Source organism: Vigna umbellata, chromosome 3 (assembly GCF_029865625.1).
Source record: "Vigna umbellata cultivar VRB3 chromosome 3, Vumbellata_1.0, whole genome shotgun sequence".
In the NCBI taxonomy this organism is placed as follows: Eukaryota; Viridiplantae; Streptophyta; class Magnoliopsida; order Fabales; family Fabaceae; genus Vigna; species Vigna umbellata.
This window is the reverse complement of record NC_142167.1, coordinates 31,142,803-31,166,071: the sequence shown is the minus strand read 5'-3', so window position 1 is coordinate 31,166,071 and position 23,269 is coordinate 31,142,803. Positions and strand designations below refer to the sequence as shown.

The following is a 23,269-nucleotide window of genomic DNA, read 5'->3' as shown; positions in this document are numbered from 1 at the left end:
TTCCCAAGTTAGTGAACCTAAAACCTATAACAAGGCCGATTTTGTGGGGTTGAGTTAGGCTTCAAATCCACTTCTAACATGGTATCAGAGCCATGGTTAGAGCCTATCTTAACGATATTTGTTGTTTGTTGGACATTTCTGTTTCCACCCGTTGTCGGACCGCTATCAGACCACCCATTAATTTCTAGTATCACGCACGAGATGTCTATACCTCGGCGTGAAGGGGGTGTGTTGGAAGTCTCACATCGACTAGAGATAAAACCAATTTATAATATATAAGAGGGGTGCAAACCTCACCTTACAAGCCGGTTTTGTGGGGTTGAGTTAAACTTAAAAACCCATTTTCTAATAATGACCATCTTTTTCTTGCTTCTTAGTAAGTTGTGGACCATTTTGTTCTTCTTCACTATTTATTTCTAAAATATTTGAAAAATGAGATTCACCATCACTAGCTCCACCATAAAATTCTAATGTTGGATTAGGTTTATGATCAAAGTAATTGATCTCTCTTCCTAAATTTTCTAGATAGTTATACAAGAGCACAATAATATCAATATTATCCATAGTAGTATAATTCACCTTCCATATTATTCCTTGCTATGACAAAGTACATGTCTCCAAATTCATGATACTTTTTACAAGAACCAAACAAATCCTTCAATAGTTATCAATGGATGTAGTTTTCATTCAAATTTTCTCACACAAAAAACTCCCTCACCTATCTTAGTGTACTTTGATAGACCAACCTCATTCTTCATAAACCTTCTACCATGGTGCAACATAAAATTCAATTTAAAAGTCATTCTACAAATATAACACAATTAAACTATAGTCCAAATGTAAACTCTCAATCAAACGCATGAATCATATATTGTAAGGGTTTCAATCTTTTATCATGCAATGATATGGAAAAGTAAAGGAAACAATTTATAAACAATGTCAATTAGCAACAATGTTCAACAAATCTACTCATCAATAAACATACAAACACATATACATAAATATTGGTGTATGTATATCATCAATATACATATGCACAAGTTTCATAAAATAAAAACATGCACACAACTAAATAAATACACAATTACAACATCACAATAAAATAAAAATATAGTTACAACTTCCCAAAATTTGGATGCAAAATTATAATTTGTTCATGTCTCTAAACTTTGATATATTTTGGTCTCTAAACTTTGATATATTTTAGCCCCTGATATATTTTTTTTTAATTCAATAAACTTAATTTTTTTTATACTTTAAACATCATTTCAGACTAAGATTTGATCTCATGTCAAACGTCATTAAACAACTCAAACACAATATCATTTGAGACATAAAAAAATTAACACAATTGAGTTAAAAATGCTATATTTAATTATTTTTAAAGTTTAGAAATTAAATTATATAAAAATTTATAATATAAACAAATTTCAATTTCATGTTAAATTATATAAACTTAACTAAAAATATATGTAACCCATATTTTAAATATAATATAAAATATTTAATGATATACAGTTCTATCACGTAAAGATTAGTGGACCAGAATAACAGGTGGATAAAGATTATTTGGGACCATATAATAGAGGTTTTGGTCAATGAAATGAAAAATATTTCGTACCACCATTTCATAATTGGTTTTAGTGTTTTTTGATGGAGCTCGAAAAACAAAATTAGTGTTCAGCCCACAACAAAAACAGAATACGTTGCTGCAACTGCTGTGACTAATCAAGCTTTGTGACTAGGGAGATTTTGATCGATGTCAACTTCACATTGGATAAATTTGATTGATCTGAACTTGGAACAGGATAAAAGCAGATAGATTATTTGTTGACAAGTGTCTACTGCAGAATAAAAGATCAATTTTCTGACCTGCTACATTCTCATTCAGAATTTTAGCATACCTACCGTAATATATATAAAGATTTTCTTTTGAAGAACAAACATAAGATTACATTTTTCCAAATAATAACGAAGCTTGAGTACCACAACCACTACACAGTAAGTTTCAACTTTTTCTAATAATGTGCTGACACAGGATAAACTAATATTAAAAACTTTACACTGACAATGCTTCGAAATTGTACTCTCCCTCTTCCTTATTACATTGTATATGGAAATCTTAAAGGGAACCATAAACCTGGTAGAGCTTTGTTTCTATAATTAAGAGTCTGAAAGAAAAGCTTGCTCGCTTGCTACTGCTGAAGATTTGCAGGCATGTATTACAGTGCAGAAATCTACATTCTCCAGGAATTTCTCAGCATTGTCAAAAACCAAGGGTCCATAATCAAAAACCAATTTCTTGCACTGCAAACAATTTGGAAGACAAATGAATAATCACATTCAAAATGGGATTAGGAAAAGTATGCTCTAGTGCACACTTTATATACAACAACACTGCAAATTCTTAGAATGCACATTAGCCTAGTTCATGATGACATGATGTGTACAATGACATTATTCCTAGTTCCAGATACTATAATCACTATTCCTAGTTCAAAAAATCCTTCCCCTGGTATCTGAAGAAATAAATTTTCACACTACAATCAATTATTGATGGTGGTAAAGAAGTTGCAAGTCCATGAAAATATTATTATTATTATTATCATTATTATTATTGCAAGGAAATTATTGGGTTTACATGCAAGATAGTTTCTAATTTGGCCAATAGGATAAAAGTTCGAAATTGAAACTTAATATGATTGAATACAAATGGAGGAATTTGTCAGATTTTGCTCACCGTATTTGCATACTTCTCCACTGAATTGCACAACTTCAGTAATGTCTCAATTATCTCTAGCTGACATTTTGAAATAAAAGGTTAGCAGTTTATTCAACAAATCATAATCTGAACCAAGCAGGGGTAGTGCCAGGATCACCACATTGGAGTGGTCAAAGTAAAGGTAGTAAAGGACTCTGAAATGAAAAAAGATGGTAGAAATCTACATATTACATGTTCCTTAGAAATCTACATTTTATAGATGAAAGGCTTGTAAAAACTTGAAACTATAGAAAAAGTTTGCTCATACCAGGACAGAGGAACTAAAATTTCACACCACAGTGACACACTTCATAGCAGGAATATGAAAGTACTTACCTTAGTGTCACTATCTTTCAACTTATCCAACAGAGTTGAAACAGTTTCTTCGCAAAACCCACAGGCATCTTCTTGAACTTGCAAGGAAACATGTTCAACGAGCTGGCAGATATTGATCTCGTGGCAGAATTCTCTAGGCTTGAGTGAAGCTACTTCCGAGAGGAAAATAGGAGTATAATAGTCCACCAAATCAATGCACTGTGAATACAGAAGAAACAAATAAGTTTATAGAGAGCACAGAGAGAAACTAAAGTTGATTTTCCCAGCATTTGAGAACAACTACTCTGCTTGAAAAGATGGCCAACCTTCTGCTTGAAAGAGTGAAGCTGGCTGCATGTGTTGTGCAGGGTATCAATGATCTCTTGATCGGTCTTGTTTTGCTTTATATATTCAAGTGCCTTGGTAGTATATTCCTCACAAAGTGAACACATATCCAGGTTTGCTTTTGGTTCTGCCATTTGAATTTAGGTCAACAAGATCATTTATGCCACACTTTCATTTAAAAGCTATATTAACAGAAAATTATTCAAAACAAAGTTCCAAAGGTTTGAAAATAATGCTTCTAATGGAAAAGGCCTTTGATAAAATCGAAGCTCATCAGTCAAACTGAGAGTAAGAAAGCCAAGAATGAAATTAGTGAACCAGAAGTACCAGTGTTTGCAGTATAAATTTTCATTTGATCAAGGTTGGCCACTTCTCTTGCATCACAAGCCCAAGCAGCACCCAATACAACAAGAAACAAGAGTCCCATCCTTCCTTCCATGATTCCTATAGCAAAAGAATTATTTTTAAATCACAAAGGTATGATATTTCAAATATTTATGAAACGAAATATAATACCATTGACTGAAGGGCATATCAAAATGTAATACCATTGACACTTGCAAAAATACATATCATATTGGGGTTTAGCACAAAGTTACACACACAGAAGAAGAAAAAGGCACATCAAGAGTTCAGACCAAAAACCTCTGTGTGAAACTCTTAAATCACCGAATGTACTTCAGAAGTTACATAGACAACACAACTCTTAATCAAGTCGGTATAATCAAACCAACAAAACATGCAATTCAGTTCATCCTCCCCCCATAAAAGAAATATCCCAGTTGAGAATACTTTGACGGCAATGATAAGCCATAAAACCAATGATCAAAACATAAAAAGAACCAAAAAACAAACATTCTGGCTGCATCATGTTGTCATCCAACACAGTTATAGAAAACTGAAGCAGTAGCAATTAACTTGACAACAGACAATAGTTAATGCATCATATGATATAGAAAAGAAAATACTAACGGGGGAAATGAAAAATTTTGAGGATTAGTCGTTAATGGGTGGTAACTAACGGGAAAAAAGATTACTACTTTTTAGAGTGGTTTCCTTAGAAGCAAAGAGCAAGCAAGGAATGAGGAGAAGAAAGGTTACCTTATATTTGAAAACAAGTGAATGGAAATAAAATGGTAGTGATTCCTTGAAGGAACTTGGAGTGTCGTGTTGGTTGGTGCATCAATGAATGGTTGATTAGTTTGCTATCTTCACTTGGTAGGTAGCAATATTAATTGAGCATGAGTTTCTTGAAAATCGACAAAAACACTCCAGTGTGGGGAGCCCCAAGGAGAAGAATGTGTGCCTCACTTCATCCTTATTTGCCATAATCAAGGAGGGAATCTAGCTCTGATGAAAAAAATGAAGGGACGTGATCTGCTATGTTCATGTGCAAAAATAAAAATCTGTCTAAAACTGTTACCAGATAACCGAAAGGTGAAAAAGAAAAAAACATCATCAATCTTAAATCCTACGCAATCACTTGTAGTGGGGGTTTCCTTCTACTTTGATATTTTCTATATTTGAAAATACACTTTATTTTTTTCAATAATAGAAAATTTGTCCCTGCAATTGTTTCTTAGAATCCAATGTTGATGGACAAAACCAAAGGTAATGTGTGAAAACACTCTGGATTGAATTAATATAGCATAGATCAAAGATTAAAAGGCAAGATTTTTCTTCATATGTCGAGAAGAAAGAACAAACTGTTGTACTTCTTGGCCATGCATTTAAATGTATACGTACTATGGCCCAAGAAAAAAAAAAGAAATTAATCATTTATTCACTGAAAGAGTAAAAAATATTTTTTTAATTATTTAAATCTTTTATAAGAATAAATATATTTAATGTGGTAATATTTAAAAAAAATAAAACTTAGCTTTTTATATATATTTTTATGTATTATCTGTATTAAGTTGTACACTTTGAATAAATTAAAGTTATTCTAATATAACTTTTAAGATGCGCTGAAAATTAATATTACTGTGTCTGATAGTATATAATTCAACTTTAGTGGAAAAAAATCTCCACCATTAATATATTTTAATTAATTTCTAAAAAATATTTAGTACTCATTGTTAAAATATGGTATGAAAATATTAAATTATTGTTCAAACAATGAAAGGAAACATCGTGAGATCGGACAAACGGATGAAACATGAGAAATCTACCAAACTAGGTCATTTTTTATGTACAAACACCCTTCTCAGTTACCCATTACAAATAGCTGAATTTTGTTAGTTAATTTTAACGTTTGAATGTTGGTTCCACTTAATTGTCAATGTTTGGACACGAGGGAAAAACAATAGAGAACTAGAAATGTTTTAATTTCAGTAATTTTATTTAAATTTATTAATATTTAAAGTAATTGAATTTTTTTAACAATTGTTAAGTGTGCCTATTAAAGAAAAAATTAACATCGATATATTAACATTAATTTTTTTAATAAATATACTTGATAATTATTAAAAGTTAAATATATATTTAATTAACTTAATTATTAATGAAATTCAAATTAAATTAATAAAATTCAAATTTTCATACTAAGATTTATTATGCAAAAAATCCAAACAGGTCAATACTTCATCATTCACTACAAACCCTTTAAAATTTCAATTCTAATATGTTTTAATTCAAATTTTGAAATGTTTTTTTTTTCATCTGTCTTTTTCATGATGAAAGGGTTTGGTGTAGTGTAATTTACTCATTACTCCCTTTCCGTTTGATCCAATCTCATTTTTTTAAAGGCCATGTAAAAGGTTATAGCCTAGTATAGTATATCAAATACATAAGAAACGTTGTTCAAATTGTATTATTAGCTCTAATGGCACAAAGGTTGCTTAACTATATTATATGAACTGGTTATTAATAATTTTTTGGCTTAATACCTGTTTTTGTCCCTCTTTATAAAGGAAATGTTCAATTTCGTCCTACCTTTTTCAAAAAGTTCAATATGGTCCCACTTTGTGAAAAAAGTGTCCAAGTTAATCCTTTTTTGTCACGGCGTTAAATATTTAACGATCCTGCGCAAGGTGACTGTTTACCTTCATGACGTGGCAGTGAAAGTGTTTTTCATTAAAGTTGACGTGGCAGGAAGTGATTAAAAAATTGTGCTCCGGCCCCAATCTCATCTTCTTCCTTCCCCTCCTTACACCCCTCACCGTGAACTTAGCACCACCACCACCGCCACCTTCTTCTCATTCTTCTTCTTCCATTCGATGGCGTTCGCTCACTGCGTGCTCGCAGTTCCCGTTGAACCCTGCGAATATCCAAAACTTCCCATATCCAACCACCGTTGTCGATTTCCTCACACTGTTTAAACCTCTCTTCAACTCTCCGCCCCTAAACTCACAGCCTCTCACTATTCGCCAGGCTCCGCAGAATCGCTCACAAAAGTAGAATTTTTCATCTTTTTTTTCTCAATGTTGTTTTTTTATTTTTCAAAAATCGCTAATTTCAAAAATCTGTGACAATACCTAGAGTGCCTTGGCTCCCAACTTGCATGCAATGCCTGCACAATTCAAAATAGAACTGAGTGATTCACTGCATTCAAAGATAACGAATGTATTTGAATGAACTAATTAATACATGACTCACTCACTGCCTTACCAGTGTTTCATCAATGGATTTTGAATCCAAAACAGCCTTATAACCTTTGTATATTGGATCCTCAGACAATTTTATATCTCCAGATCCTTCTAGCTCTCCATAAAAGTATTCATTCACACAGGCTGCAACATTTTTAACTTCCTTCAATGTCTTAATTTCACAAGAAATGGTAAAGAAAATAAGTATCACTGCCTTTTACTACTTTTGCACCCGAATAAACTCTCTTTTAGTTTCTATACTTCGAAGTAATTTATTTTACTCTGTAAATACCTTATTTTTAATCTATGCAATTTTAGATTATAAAAGCTAAAACTGATATGTATATGTATGGACTAAAAAATATTAAAATGATATATAGAAGAATCGAAATATATAATTCTTCAGAGTAGAAATCTAAAGGAAAAGTTTATAAAACTACAAATAGTTAAGCCTGAAGTTAATATTACTATAGGTAAAAGACACAGGGAGATTAAAATTAACATGACTGCAAATACACAAATGTACATCATGCGCATACACTTTTACAGAAGAAATTATTACATAATCTGAAATTTATATGATTTCAAGAATCTCTATATTAACTGTTTTTTCACACATTCAAACACACTTTCTCACAACACACATGCAAACATGCATCAGCCATACACATAATTTATATAAATAAAGTAATAATCTTAAATTATGAAAGAGAAGATGTGTGTATTCAAAACTAGTGCAGATACTGCAAAAATGATCAAATTCAGAAACTGGATATGTGTCCAATAAATGTATACACGCTCATGAGAAGGCAAACACCAGAAGACTCATGAGAAGGCAAACAGCACAGCCTATGGCAATGGTGTATACACGCTCATGTGCAATCTTCAACACATTATCAACCCGGTAGCTTGAGACAGCAATTCATACAAAGCACATAGATGCAAATTTGCTTGCCGAGTTCATTCCTTGTCCTGTCATGCTTTTGCCATTGTAATTTGCATTGTTTTAACAACAAACACTGTAGCAATTGACATAAATGTTATATACAGGTCGAATTAAAGACCTATCTTTATTGAAAACTTCTGCCATAAAAAAAAAAACGAAAAACTAATTTATGATCATAAAGGAAGGAGAAACAGAAATCCAAAAAATTGAAGAATATTTGTTAGAAGGGAATTGGGTTACTTTCAGATACTGTTTCTTTAGAATTTAGCTGAAATTAAACATAAAACGCAATTGGGTTTATGTGCTTTTTATGTTTTACAGTCTATCTAACACGCAAAGTCACTGAACAAAAAACAACAACCCCTTCCCAAACAGTAACGAAGAACATCGCAGATCCAAATATCCGATAATACCTTCCCTTACAGATCATGAATTCCTTTCAAGAATTTGACTCTTCGTCAAACTCCGACACCAAAGCCATCAACCTCTCAGCAGGTAACACCTCCAATTTCACATCACCACCACCACCTTCATCTTCGTCATCACCACCTTCCTCCTCCCCCACTACTCTGAGCCGCTACGAGAACCAAAAGCGACGCGACTGGAAAACGAGAAGATTCGGCGTCAATGGTGAAAACGAGAAGATGAAAATCGGTGGAAATGGGAGGAAAATGAGATTGGGGCCGGAGCACAATTTTTTAATCACTTCCTGCCACGTCAACTTTAATGAAAAACACTTTCACTGCCACGTCATGAAGGTAAACAGCCACGTTGCACAGGATCGTTAAATATTTAACGCCGTGACCAAAAAGGATTAACTTGAACACTTTTTTCACAAAGTGGGACCACATTGAACTTTTTGAAAAAGGTAGGACGAAATTGAACATTTCCCTTATAAAAAGGGACAAAAACAGGTATTAAGCCTAATTTTTTTAACCCTCTTCGTAACTTTGAGTTGTTTAAAATCATATAAAAATGTTTACATAACTAAATTTTAATATCGAAGGTATTTGAATAATTTTATTTTCAAAACTATAAAAACAATAAATCCTCCAAACTCTTATTCACCTTTCTCTCATCCCTCATTCCTTTCAATCCTTTTGTTTTTCATCTCTTTTACTTAAACATTTTCTCTCTCATCCTACAGCCTCAATCCGTCAGCCATTGTTTCTCCAATCTTCACAAACCTCTCCAATTTCATCATCTTGGGATGTTGAATCATCATCTCTAAAAAGCACTACAGGCTAATTACCAATTCTTTCATATGTCATTATGCTTGTGAAAATTTGGAGAAAAATCCAACCTAAAAATATAGTAAAATAAAATAAATAAGAGTAATGATTTTTCACAAAGTTATGATTCTTCATCTTGTAAATCAACATATTTTAACTGAAAGCATATATGTAATAGTCAAAGTATCAAACCTCCTTGAAGCTGCTTCTAAAATTCAAAAATGAAATTTAATAACAACCAGAAGAGAAAAAATATAACACCACCCTCCAATCAAAAATCAACATCAACATCATCAATTATTTTGTTACAATTATTTTGTTATTAAAGTGACAAACAAATAAACGAACAAAACAAATTGCAGTGTTGCGAGTTGTTGTGTGTGGGTGAGAGAGAGGATGGAGATGAGAGAGAAACAAATTAGACAAGTGAGGAATCTGGACTAGGATTAGATAGATGTTTCTGATTTTTTTTTATCTTTTTATTTTAAATTAAAAATAAGATTTATTAAAATACTTTTGTGTTTAAAGTATGTCTTTCTTTATATACTAAAACTTACACTTTATTAAAATATACCAACTAAAAAAAGAGTTTAAATATATAAATATATATATTATCAGTATCACAACGGGTTTGTTAAAAGATTTATTTTATAAAACTCTCAATTATTCAGGAATGTAAATTAATTTAGTATTAAAATCAAAATGCATTAGTTATAGTGATGAAGATTTATCAACTATCCATTAAACCATTATCAATCTGATTTCTAAACATATTAGTTAATTATTGAAATAAAGTATTAGTTTCAAATAGTTTCATACTAAATCATCAAAAACATTCACATCTCAATTGTATTGAGACTCGAAATCCATAATAATTTGTGATCACAAAAAATTTTATTAAAAAGAAATACTTATTTAAAATATCATTTACAAAAAACTTATTTAATATTCATTAGATAATAAAAAAAAATTATTCAAACAATATGAAGTAAAAATAAGTAATTAAAAGTTAAAATGAGAAGTTTCTCTTATATACAGAGATTATTTTCTTATTACATTTAGCTACTATTTTTTACTTTAATTATTTTTTGATTTAACAATATATTATTTAATGAATACCATACCTTAAAAATTAATTCACAATTATAAAAAAATGGACGAATGAATTTAAAGTACTTTAAATTACAAAAATATTTTTAATCATATTTTTTGTTATTTTGACTTCAATTATTTTCTAAATTAAAACAAAAAAAGTGAAAATAGAATAATTTTATTTAAGTTTTATATGTGATATTTTATTTGATAAAATACTAAATGACTTGATGATGATCAATAAATGAATGCAAAAATTTTAAAATCATTAAAGTATTATTCTTCCCCTGCTATATATTTATATATATATATATATATATATATATATATATATATATATATCTAATAATTAAAAATATATTTTAAAAATTGAGCATACAAAATCAATTATGCAGTAAATGCCACAATCACTGTCACAAAAGTTTTTCATCATGCATTTCACAATCTTTGATCTCATTTCGTTTTCAATCAAATGTTTCATATTATTCTTACTCTAGCTTTTCATAGAACTGTGTACAAATTATAGCAGCAAAAGAACATTAGGCAAATGAAAAATTACAACACCACGATTGAAGAGGTTATGAATTCATATACGAATCATCTCTACAACTAGCATAATAAGTCAATATACATTATACAAGCAGGATAGCAACCTTAAAAAAACACTTAAAATACAAGCAACCATAATAACAACAGAATCAGACAAAAAAAGATGCAACTATAGTCTAGCTTTTGGCACTGCTAGATTGAGCAAATAGTTCAAACAATGCATCACCTCAAATTCAGGGTTGGCTTCTTCTTATTCTTCTGCTGTTTTGACAAAATATGAGAGAAACGTGCAAATCCAAATTTATTTCTCTTGGTAGAAAACAGCTTACGGCTAGTTCCTTTCTCAATTTGTCTGTCAATTGGTGGATCAATGTTTTGTTTACCAAGCATCTGACCCAGAGACACATTCTGTTTCATTGAGATTCTTTCTCCAGCTTCACACTCTTGTGGTTGAAGCAGCTTTCTGCTAAGTATTTGTCCTATTGATAGGGTTGACTTTAGAACGGGCTTTGCTTCATCATTTACCAGATTTAATCCATTAACATCTAGTAACCGAGGATCTCTCCAATGATGAGAGGAACAAGAGGTTTTGAACTTGGTGGGGTTTTGTATAGAGCGTCTTTTGTGACCCTCCGAGCGCCAATTCCTTAAAGCCTCTTCAACCTCTACCTTGTCTCTATTTGCAGCTTCTACCCTTTCCAGAGCTTCTTCAAGGGCCTTCTTGCTGGTTTTAACTTCCTCTGTAGCTTCTTCTACCCTTTTCAAAATGTCCATGTTTGACAAATTTGTTTCATCAACTTCAAGCATTGCATTTGCAACTCTCTTCCTAGATTGTTCCTCTGCATCATGGGCTTTGCATGTCAGAGCGGTATACTCTTCAAATGAAAGAGTAATCTGATTTCCAGGTAAACTCTCATTTTCATGATTAGATAATGCATTAATTTCTACAAGGGCAAAAGCTTCTGCAGCTCTAGCAGCTTCTTTCATTTTTCTGGCTGCAACCAATCTGATTTCAGCAGTTCTTATCATGGTTTTTGTCTGTTCAATCTCGGACATGGTTCTCAGAACTTCTGCTTTTGCAGATTCTCCCATTATTTTGAAATTCTCGGCCTCAGAACTCAATCGCTGGAGCTCTCTAGTAATAACCGAAGGATCATCTGAAGCATCTTTAATTTCAGCCCCTTTTGCTATTTGCAGCCTTAATCTGGTATGGTTTAGCTCTTCCTCAAGAGAAGATATTTTTGAAGTATTTTGAGCTAACCTCTCACGTGTTTTCTCAAGTGAGATTCTTTCCTTCTCTAACTTCTTATTGAGCGATTCTACAGAAGTTCGGACATCAGCAAGATCAACAGTAGTTCTGGTTAAATTCAACTTGGCCTGCTTCAATTCCTGTAATATTAAACCCGGCACAGATGGAAGATGGGAAGCAAAACCTTGTCTGGAAGGTTGAAGAACATTCAATTGACTCATCTGGTTTTCCTTTTCTTCATTCTCTTCAACAACTGATTTTCTATCACATTCGCCAAGCTGAAGATTCAAGTTCACTTCAGACTGTTCCTTCTGTATCTTTGATTTCAATTCTTCAACAAGCTTTTTGGTACTTTCCAATTCTTTCAACACATCAAGAGTTTCCCTTTCTTTCAAGATCAGTTCTTTCTCCAATCCTGAAGCCTGCTCCTCCAGTGTTTCAGTGCTGAGCTCTGCTGAGTGCTGCTGCTAACAAAGATGGGGATAGGTGAGATACTTGAAAATTTAACTCAACCAAATACTTGAAAAGGAAATTTAACGAAAAAACCCAATATTAACAGATAAAGTAGTATAATGCCAATGACAAAACGTAGATAGAAATCCCTTAGTGCTTTTGGTGTTCTCTGATCACAATTAAAGTTTCAATTTAGTAATTGGCATAATATAGGTTTGGGTTAAAGATCAACACAGGTTACTGAAGTATTTAAATTTTTTCCTTAAAACACCAATAGTTTCATTCCAATTTACCAATCAAGAAATTAATACAAAGATAGCCTTTTTTTTTCTTTTTTCCTAAGATTTTAACAGCATTCTCCATAAATGACTTAAACTACAGTTCATGGGATCCAATCCTCGTACAACACAGATATAAAAACAAGGAAGGAGAGAGGGATTTGAATAAAATTTGTTGTTTGCTTCAAAGGTTTAGAGGTAAGGGAAAATGAGGATACTTCCCTTCCAATTAAGAGTTCTCTTCTCAAAACAAGATGCTTTTATTTTTCCAGTTCCTCTCCTCACTTGAAACTAAACCGTACGTCCAAGGTTCTAAATTGCAACTACAGTCATGGTTTTGTCACAATCCATGACATTACCGAAAACTAAAAACAAATACAACAAATGCGGCCCCATTTATAACTGGAGACCCCAAAAAGCCTTGAAATTGTGCCACAATTGCAGCTGCAAATCATTTTTTAAACCTTGAAAGAGTCTGTAGATCTTTGAAACCTTGAACAAGATTTTAAAAAACCAGTCCACAACCACAACTGTAGCTGCAATTTCCTGCAATACCAAGAACTCAACAAAAATAGACTCTGCGACCACAATTTGAAACCTTAATCTTCAAAGAGTTCCTTAATCTTAACCCACGAGCCAAAGGAAACAAGGAGAAACAACCCAGAATCACAACAAAAAACCAATTTTTCGACAGCAAACATTAAGGAAACAGCAAAAATGGGTCCATACAAACATATCACAACTTACCACAACAGCAAACAAAAAACAAAAGAACCCCAGTTTCCCCCACTCCACACAAGTAAAACAACAGAGACACCCATCAAAATTCCATAAAAAAAGGTACTACCTTTTCAACTGAAAAGGGAGAGGGGCATACCAAAACAAAGAAATGGCAGCATTTCAGCTTGTGCGGTGCTCTAAGTAGCAATGCCACAACTCAATTAGAGAGAGAGAGAGAGAGGGAGTACCTCTGAATGAGAAGGCACACACGTACTGATCTTACTGTGAAGGGGTTTCCAGTAACCAATACCCCCAAACATTGTGACCGCATCTTTCACCGATTCAAAGGGTGCTGAAGTATCAACCTCCGTTCTCAAACTCTTCATCTCCGAACTCCGTTCGCCTTGATTCGTCGTCGTTTCGGCTACGTCAGCACCTCCCATTTCCATCTTCACCTGCACAAACAAACTGAAAAAAAAAAACAGAAGAGAAGCAGCACAGAAACAGCCTCGTTCGTGCTCGCTAGAATTTGTAGCACGCGACAAAAGAACACAAAGTGAAGAAAAGCGACAAGTAACTAAGGTGAGTGTTTGTGTTGCGTTTTAGTACAAAAAATGTTGTCTTGTCGCACTCATGCGCTTGGCAACGGACACTAGAATCAGAGTGTGAGGGAGAAATCAGAAAAAAGTTCAAGTGAACGTTTCAGAGTTTCCCAAAATACCCATAAGAAAAATAGGTTATTTTATAAAGTATTATAAATAATTACAGCAATATCACAAAAACCATATTATTTAATTTTTAAATATTGAAGACTTTATTGAATCTTAAAAATGATCACATTCTTTGAAATTTTGAAAACCTGAATTAAATATTTTATTGATAAAGAGATTAAATAGACAAATAAATAATTGATTGAAAAAGACTAAGCCTAATGTTTTTCAAGTTAAAAAAGTAAACGTGTAAAGTGTTGTAGTGTGGGCCCACACCCATGCAGTTTCAACAGTTGAAGTGTGTGAACGGTAACTTACACAGAAGTGTTTACTTTAGTTGAATTTGATTTTGAAAATTTTGACGTTGCAACTTTAAAGCTTGAGTGCTTTTGAAAATTAGACTAGTATGGTTTGATTGTAGAAAAAAGTCAACTTTTAAAATTGCCCCGAAATAGCGTTGAGTACAACAATTTGAATACCATCTTTTCAAATTCTAGAAGAGCAAAAGCTACAATAGATAATTTCAGGTAATAGAAAAATCAAATTTATTTTTGTGCTTATATTTTCTCCTCTTAAAAGTTCCTATGAACGGAATTTATTTCAAGATGTTGTATGCAGTTTCAGTTTTACTTGCAAAGCAATTGCTCAGTTTTAAAGTGGCAGTACAAATATTTGGGATCAATTATGAAATTGCATCGATATCACATTAGTGTGTGGGTGTATAATGATATGAGTTTATGGATTCTCAGTTTTTTTATCTTTTTTATTAGTGACTCTTTCACTACTTAAAGATTTATACTGGTTCAATAATATAGATCTGAAAATAAATTAATATTAAAATTGAGTTGAAAATGAATTTTTTTTAATAAACGGTGGAATTATGGTATCTTATAAAAATAAATAATTTTTTTTAATTATAAATTTAAGAAAGTTGTGGAATGATGGGAACGAATTCTTTATGAAGAAGTCTTATCAACTAAACACAATGTTTAATCCGAGTGGAATTATCACCGAAAAATATAACATTTATGTTGGTTAATTAATTGTTTGATTTAATTTTGTTTTTTTATTTTTATAAAATTAAAATTGTTCTAATGTGACAATTTTGGAAGCTGATTATTGACAAAGTCCGATTGACACAACTTCAATGACATAAAGAAGTTGTCTGACATTACTCTAGTGCAATTTTTGTCTTGAAGTTGTATGTTTATAGCACAATTTCATTGTTTGTGTATTTTAGACCGAAATCGTTTGAAACTCATACACTTATACTAAAATATCACTTTATTAACTACATAAATGTTTGGCTTTACAACAATGTCAATTGTTCTCTTTGTAGAACAAGCATTTCCTTGACAAACATATTCCATATGGAACAACTTCTTGCCTTAAGATCTTTTTCCCCTCTATATCAAACTTCATCTTAGGAAAATCTCATTAGAGGAGATAAATTTTTTGTTGTAATTGAATTGACAATATTCATGATAGAAGCCAAAATTTGCAATAAAAAGGAAATGTTTTGGAGTTACCATCACCAACATTCCTTATTAGCTCTTCTAGGTAAAGAAAATTAGAACATGGAAATATGTAAAAGAAAGCAATGAAATTGCCTAAAGTGATGAGCATGTGAAATGAGTGTATTGATATTAGAGCAAAAGATAAGAAGTTCTCAATGCAACCAATCAAGAGGTTTTTCTCCATGAACTCATAATAGACAATTATATCTAGCGATTCGAAAAGCTCTAAAGGTTTTAAACAAAATAGTCAATGAAGCTAACTCCATTGAAGGTTGTAATGGTAGTGGTAGTAATACAACTCTTCCAAAGTGTGGCACTTGCAACGACTTTAATTTCCAAAAATCAAGAGCAAATTCAAGCCAATCAATTAATAACTAGCTCCAAAGTCATGTTTCATTACCACAACTTTACTAAGATCAGCCAAGATTGTGTTCAACTGATAGGACTTTTTCCAATGAAGTTGTGTCAGCTAAATACGAACTTTTCCAAAATCTTAATTGTTTTAAAACTTGTCCATTTGTGCAATAAAATGTTAGAATTGTACAATTTATGTACAAAAGCCACTAGAAACATGATTATAAGCGAGATAGTGAAATGTTAAAAAATTAAATATATATTGTTTTAACAAATTTACTTAGTTTAACTCATATTATTACTAAACATGTATTAAACAATTGTTATTTTTGGGTTTTGATTTAGAAAGTCTCAAACACAAATAGAATCATTTACATGTAAACTTGTATAACGTTTGTATTATTTAAATGTATTTTGTGGAATTAAAAAATTAAAATACAAAAATAAATTAACGCATAAAAATTATTGAAGCATTAATACATTAATTGAAAGAATTTAAGTCTTTCCATTATACTAGTAATATCTTGAATTTGTGTAATTAAGATAGTTGTAAAAAAAAGAGTTTTAACAATAATTACATGTTTTCATCCTATCTTAGGAATAAAAATAATTGTTTGGTTATTTTAGTTTCTAATTACATCTAAAATTATAAAGTTACAAACAAATTCAATTTTTCATTCAAAACAGCAAACACTTTAAGCATAAAAGAGAAGAATAACAATCCATAAATGAATAGAAAAAATAAAACTTAGTTGTGCATATTCATGGAAAAGAAAACAATGTAGGAATAATATCAAACTTATATATTATCAAACATTTTATGCCTTTATAAACGAGAGAAAATAAGGCTTCAATAAAAATGTGTCAAATTTTGCCTTTTATAATAATTGAATATTTCATGAAATGGACTTTGATAAATAGGAGTGTTTAAGTTGTTAAAAAAGTTTTTGTTTAAGCATAAAGATATTAAAATAAGTTCTAACTCATGAGTGAACCATACTCAAACTTGTGAGCTGGGTTTGAATTGGGTTGGATTGAAAAAATTCAATATTTTTGAACGTAGATCAAATTGAATCTGACTCACTTAACTCACGAATTAAACAAGTTTGTGTTTGATTAAAGGTGGATTAACCTCTAGCTTATTAACAACAATCTTTTATTAGTTTTTTTTACCATTCTTTCTTAAGTTTTTAATTATAATGATTTACCACTTCCAATTATGTAGGTTGACAATTTGATATTTTAAAATACTATAATATTGTTCAATAATGTTTTAATATTTTGGATGTTTAATTTATTTTTTTTCAAAATTACATATGTTAATACTTTAATTTTCAACTATTACCTTTATAATAATGTTTGGTGAAATAAGTGAATACTTTAATGGTACTATTATACAAAATTGAATCGAGTCAATCCATCTAATTGTACTATAATAAATATATGAAAAATCTGAAAAAGAAAGTGTGTTAGCTCACTGACCTACCAACACATGGTGGGTTGAGCCGGATTACAAGATTTCAGATTTATCAAAAAGTGAGTCGACTTGAGGTGACTTATTTTTAGTTCAACCTGTGATGAGTCAACTTTTGTGAGTCAAGTTGACTCACTTTGATACCCCCTACTTAAGCCCATAAGAACCTCCTTCTAAAAATTATGAGCTTTCTTATAATTGTCTGAATGATAATATGTTGGATAATGTTTTAACTTAGCATTATTTACTTGATAATTATCTCGATATAGTACCTTTTATCCAAACATAAATGAAACAACATATACCTTGCTCCCTAAAATGATGTTTTGTTAAATCTTTTCAGTTATCTCATTCTATTGTGGAGTATGGCATGCAATGACTTACAATGCCGTCATCTTTACAAATATTTTCACTCTCCTTATAGCATAATTTTGAACCATTGTTTGATCTCAAACATTCAACCCTTTTATGAATTTGATTAAGCATAACATTATCCCAATGTTTGAAACAAACTAAATTTTCAAATTTCTACTTCACTGTGAACATCCAAATCATCCATGCATAATCTATCGATAGAAAGAAAAAAATTAATGTCTTCCAATGATGAAACTTTTGAAGGACTCTAGTAATTAAAATGAACACAATTTAATGTGACCTTTATGTTATGTATCGCCTTTGGAAAATACTTTCTAAGGTTTTTGTCACAAAAGCATTGCTCAAAAAATTATATAGTTTCCACATGATGCTTAATTAATAATGTACACTCACCCAAAACTACCATTCATTTTTGATCCGTAAACAAATGCCACACTTTATTATAAAAAACAAACGATAAGACAAACAAAGTGAAACCTATCATAATTACACTTGTTATAGTGGAACCTTTTAGGATATATGAATTCTTAACCTTATTCTCTTGCATTACCACAACATTCCTCTTCCCCAACACTCATATCGCCAACTTTAACATTGCACTTGAACCTTTTAGCATGTAATACACCCATTAAAATAAGGTTCTTTGTCAATAATAAAATATGATGAACATTTGATAATTTCCTTACTACTTTATCATGCATTTGAATCTCGGTAGATTTTTTTGGGATCGAGACACGCGACTTTGCCGCTTCTGGATGACTTTGTCGCTCGCTCTCTTATAGACCGAACGCTCGTCCTTTGATGGGTCACCTGAGCTGCTCGCATTTCTTCTGTCGAAGTCGTTCGGTTGACTTTCGCCTGGGTCGATCGGTCACGTCGGTATTGGCCAATCGGTTGCCTTCATGCTCAGGGGAGAGATACCTACAAAAGATACTCTGACGCTCAAGTTAGGTGTGTGATTTAAAGAGCCTCGACTCTTGGTCGAGTATTCAGTGAAGGAGAATGTTTGGGTGTTATGAAGGGTGAGTTGAACGTAAGTGAAAACGTACCTGGTTTTTGACCCTGGCTTTCTATTTATAATTTACCTCATGGATCCTGAGCTGATACAAACCCAATAAAATATAAACAGAATAAGATATAAACAGATTACCTAAAAATCCAGTTGGTTGTTTATAACTTGCTTATCAATATCTTTAATTAGATATTCTTTGATTATTTTATCATCTGATGGACTGTTAGCCCAACAATAGCTTAAGCGCTGGCTCAATTGCGGCCCAATCTTTAACCTGAGTGGATGGACCGAACGGTGCTGAATTTTAACCGTTCGCCCTCCACTAGATACGATACATTATGCCCCCAAGTCTGAGTTAAACGTTCGGCTTTAGCCGTGGTTAACTATAGGACTTATGAGTTTGAGGGAGACTGTTTTTCTTGTAGTGAGGATCTCACTTTCTATGTAAGCATGAACCGAGAGGGATTTACCTTTCGCCCTTCAACATGAACCGAAAGGGATTTACCTCTCGGCCTTCAACATGAACCGAGAGGGATTTACCTCTCGGCCTTCAACATGAACCGAGAGGGATTTACCACTCGATCTTTGAGCTAGGAGTATTTCCTAGTGAACGGGCTTTACCGTTCGGCTTTGAGCTTTACCTCTCTGCTTTGAGCTTTAGATTGTTGGCGAGAGGGATTTACCTCTCGGTCGAGAGGGATTTACCTCTCGATCTTTGACTTTAGATTGTTGACGAGAGGGATTTACCTCTCGGCTGAGAGGGATTTTCTTCTCGGTCTTTGACTTTGACCTAGGAATTCTTCCTATGGAACGGATTTTACCGTTCGGCTTTGCACTAGGAGTTCCTGGAGAACTTCCTAGCGAGAAGGTTTTACCTCTTTGCTTTGACTTTGACCTAGGAGTTCTTCCTTGGGAACGGGCTTTACCGTTCGGCTTGGACGAGAGTGAGCGTTCATTTAGAACGTTCCCCACCACTTGGTTTAGGACGAGAGTGAGGCCGTATAGGACCAGGGATTCTCGGAGAACGTTCCCTGGGTTTTGTTGCGCCAGTGATGGCTTACTTCTGAGAGGGATTTACCTCTTCGGTGTTCGTCTTCAACGAGAGGGATTTACCTCTCGGCCGAGAGGGATTTACCTCTCGATCTTTTCTTCAATTAAAGGGGTTTACCTCTCAACTTTTGCATGGTCCTATCACCTGCACTGTGAAGCCGGACGGTTGAAAACCAATGAGGCCGAAGGGCCGAGCTGTTGCATGATTAAACACTTGATGCCAAATTTGGCTAGGTGGTAAGTGCGTCATTAAATCTTTGAACAATATTATAATATTGAATTAAGATATTTAAATTAAATCATATAGATTAAATAATAAAATGAATTTATATCGAAATAATTATCTGTAAAGCTGTAGAAGCTTGTTGACGTTGATGGTGAGACTGCATCCATGTCTGGTTCCTTGTGGTTATAAGGGATGCCCCTCAGCCCCACGGTGGGCGCCAAAATGTTTCGTTAGATTTTTTGTGGGACCAAGACACGTGACTTTGTCGCTTTTGGATGACTTTGTCGCTCGCTCTCCTGCAATATAGACCGAACGCTCGTCCTTTGATGGGTCACCTGAGCTGCTCGCCTTTCTTCTGTCGGAGTCATTCGGTTGACTTCCGTCTGGGTCGATCGGTCACGTCAGTATTGGTCGATCGGTTGCCTTCGTGCTCCGGGGGGAGGTACCTACAAAAGATACTCCGACGCTCAAGTTAGGCATGTGATTTAAAGAGCCTCGGCTCTTGGTCGAGTATTCAGTGAAGGAGAATGTTTGGGTGTTATGAAGGGTGAGTTGAACGTAAGTGAAAACGTACCTGGCTTTTGACCCTGACTTTCTATTTATAATTTACCTCATGGATCCTGAGCTGATACAAGCCCAATAAAATATAAACAGAATAAGATATAAATAGATTACTTGAAAATCCAGTTGGTTGTTTATAACCTTCTTATCAATATCTTTAATTAGATATTCTTTGATTATTTTATCATTTGCTAGACTGTTGGCCCAACAATAGCTTAAGCGCTGGCCCAATTGCGACCCGATCTTTGACCTGAGTGGATGGACCGAACGATGTTAAATGTTAACCGTTCGACCTCCACTGGATACAATACAAATCTTAATAGATCAATGCCCATGAATTTGTAAGTATTAGCATTGTCCATCAAAACATTTATTGTCAAACATCTTTTTATATGTTAAAACCAATTCCTCTTTGGATACATATGTGAAGTACAACCAATGTTCAAAAGACACTAAATTAAACAAAAAAAAACTTTACTCATTTTTTATGGGAAAATCTTTCTTCCACTAACCTAATTATTTATCTTAATTGTGTATGTCCCTTTGAATTGATTTTGTCCTTCCTTATTTTCTTATTTTTCTGCTATTGGACAAGAATAAGCGTTGTTAATCTAGACGAACCAACTTCATCACCAACCCTATAACAATCCCATGTTGAAGTTTGTTTATCACAGACACAAGAATTTCTCTTCTCAAGAGTAATGTAATCTTTATTTACACTAAAAAAAGTTAACAAAATGCTCAAACAAAGGGGAAGACATATATCTTTATCTTCTTATTTATCTATCAATTCAATTAGAATTGAGTTCATCTCATCAATGTGTTCCTTAAAAAAATTAATTGTTCTTTACATAAAGTCTAAATAGTCAATTCTTATTAAACAACTTATTATAGGAAAACTTAGTCATAAAAGGTTTATCTAGATTCAATCACAATCATAAGTAAATTCTTCTTTCACAACCTTGTAAGGAATTTCATTTGAGAGTATTGGAAAATGAGTCTTCTCATAAATTTTCAAAACAAACTTGTCTAATATGTCATTTTGTTTGAGAAGTGTTTAGAAATCATATTCTTTCAAGCACACATTTTGATGCATGCACCAAGAATTAAGACTATTGTTTCTTGTAAACTTTTTAATTGATTGTGTTGAACATAATTAAAAGTTTCCATGAATATTTTATGCATGACAAAATAGGAAAGAATTAAGGACTAACCACATATGAATTCATAATAAATCAAAACTAAAACTCTAATATATTTTATTCGGTATTATAAATATAGAAGTTCATGAACAAAGATATTTTGAAGTTAGGTGATAAACACAAAATAACATGTACGGATAAACGAAAAGACTAAAAAAAATGAAGACAACTTCAATAAATATTATTAATGAACATGTATAAAAACAAACAATGACAGTTATAAAAAAATTCATAACAACACACATTTAAATATGAAAACATAGTTTACAGTCAACAAAAACTATACTCACAAATTAATCCATCTTTCATTAAGTTAAATAGACTCTTCTATATATAAACTAATTACATAACAAAATAACAAAATAGCATAAAGCCTAACAATATTCACATAGCATATACTTTATAATTCATAATTTAAAACTTTTTCTTCTATAGTCATAAAACTAAAAAATATAATAGAAAATTATTATCATATTTTTAATAAATATAAATATATTATAAGTATCGATACAGACAAACCCCAATATATATATATATATATACTGGTTGTTAATTAATTTGTCAATATGCATAACTATATTTTTATTTTCAATCGATATAAGAAAGATTAAGAAAAAAATCTAAAAATAAAATAAAATTCTCTTTAAATCAATTTTTGTGTTTTTCAAATTGCTTCAATATTTAATCTCCTAGAACTTGTAATTCACCAACTATTTGTTCTGTTTGAATTTCTTAATAATATAATAAACTTTAATTTCAAAGCCTCACACACCAATAATTCCGTCACTTTAATTTTCTTTAATTAGTTGCGATCTTAGTTGTTGGTTCGCCTCAACATAAATTTCACGATCTCCAACTTTAAACGGCATACCGGTCGACTACTTTAGAATATGCCAATACAACTATTCTTTTCTTTTCAGAACTTCTTTAATACTGTTTTTAGATATATACATTTATTGGGGGTAAATATCATCTACTTATGTCAAAGACATTTTTCAACTAAAACCAAATTAAATAATTTCATAATAACCTTACGATGTAGCCATCAAACAATTATAAAAATTTTATGAGTATCATACTTGGTAAAATAAACATAAAAATTTCACTCAGATTGCTATCGGACAATAATTGTGTTGACAATTTTTTTTTTTAATTTACTGTCACTGATATTATAATTATAATTATAATAATGTAATTGATGAAAAGATCGTAGGAGAATTTATTGATGTGAAAATAAAATTGGCAGACAACACGAGAATAA

At 32.0% G+C, this 23,269-nt stretch overlaps 2 protein-coding genes across 6 annotated transcripts; both read right to left on the bottom strand.

Moving 5' to 3' along the window:
- Positions 1 to 1,845: 1,845 nt before the first annotated feature.
- On the bottom strand, positions 1,846 to 4,657 carry LOC124839626 (uncharacterized). Of its 3 annotated transcripts, none has more exons than XM_047315513.2 (6): positions 4,523 to 4,657; positions 3,749 to 3,865; positions 3,403 to 3,548; positions 3,098 to 3,295; positions 2,741 to 2,800; positions 1,846 to 2,307 (listed from the first exon to the last, which is right to left on the bottom strand). In XM_047315513.2, exons 2-6 carry the CDS (start codon positions 3,858 to 3,860, stop codon positions 2,164 to 2,166), a joined length of 660 nt encoding a protein of 219 aa, XP_047171469.1. In that variant the 5' UTR covers positions 3,861 to 3,865; positions 4,523 to 4,657; the 3' UTR covers positions 1,846 to 2,163. The 3 variants fall into 3 exon arrangements, with proteins under 3 accessions (XP_047171469.1, XP_047171491.1, XP_047171483.1); XM_047315535.2 differs by having other exon boundaries at positions 4,394 to 4,527; XM_047315527.2 differs by lacking the exon at positions 4,523 to 4,657 and adding an exon at positions 4,462 to 4,519.
- A 6,176-nt stretch (positions 4,658 to 10,833) lies between these two features.
- LOC124842553 (WEB family protein At2g38370-like) lies at positions 10,834 to 14,186 on the bottom strand. Of its 3 annotated transcripts, none has more exons than XM_088108560.1 (2): positions 13,776 to 14,186; positions 10,834 to 12,543 (listed from the first exon to the last, which is right to left on the bottom strand). In XM_088108560.1, the coding sequence occupies exons 1-2, from the start codon at positions 13,974 to 13,976 to the stop codon at positions 11,050 to 11,052; spliced, it is 1,695 nt and encodes a 564-aa protein (XP_087964686.1). In that variant the 5' UTR covers positions 13,977 to 14,186; the 3' UTR covers positions 10,834 to 11,049. The 3 variants fall into 3 exon arrangements, with proteins under 3 accessions (XP_087964686.1, XP_087964688.1, XP_087964687.1); XM_088108562.1 differs by having other exon boundaries at positions 10,834 to 12,537; XM_088108561.1 differs by having other exon boundaries at positions 10,834 to 12,540; positions 13,776 to 14,185.
- Positions 14,187 to 23,269: the final 9,083 nt, after the last annotated feature.

Excerpts from the sequence above, each read along its gene's own strand:
- LOC124839626 (XM_047315513.2), bottom strand. The coding sequence starts at position 3,860 with ATGGAAGGAAGGATGGGACTCTTGTTTCTTGTTGTATTGGGTGCTGCT. Across the intron at positions 3,549-3,748 it reads AATTTATACTGCAAACACTG|AACCAAAAGCAAACCTGGAT; the intron begins GTACTTCTGGTT and ends TTCAAATGGCAG. Across the intron at positions 2,308-2,740 it reads TGGAGAAGTATGCAAATACG|TGCAAGAAATTGGTTTTTGA; the intron begins GTGAGCAAAATC and ends AATTGTTTGCAG.
- LOC124842553 (XM_088108560.1), bottom strand. The coding sequence starts at position 13,976 with ATGGAAATGGGAGGTGCTGACGTAGCCGAAACGACGACGAATCAAGGC. Across the intron at positions 12,544-13,775 it reads GTGTGCCTTCTCATTCAGAG|CAGCAGCACTCAGCAGAGCT; the intron begins GTACTCCCTCTC and ends CATCTTTGTTAG.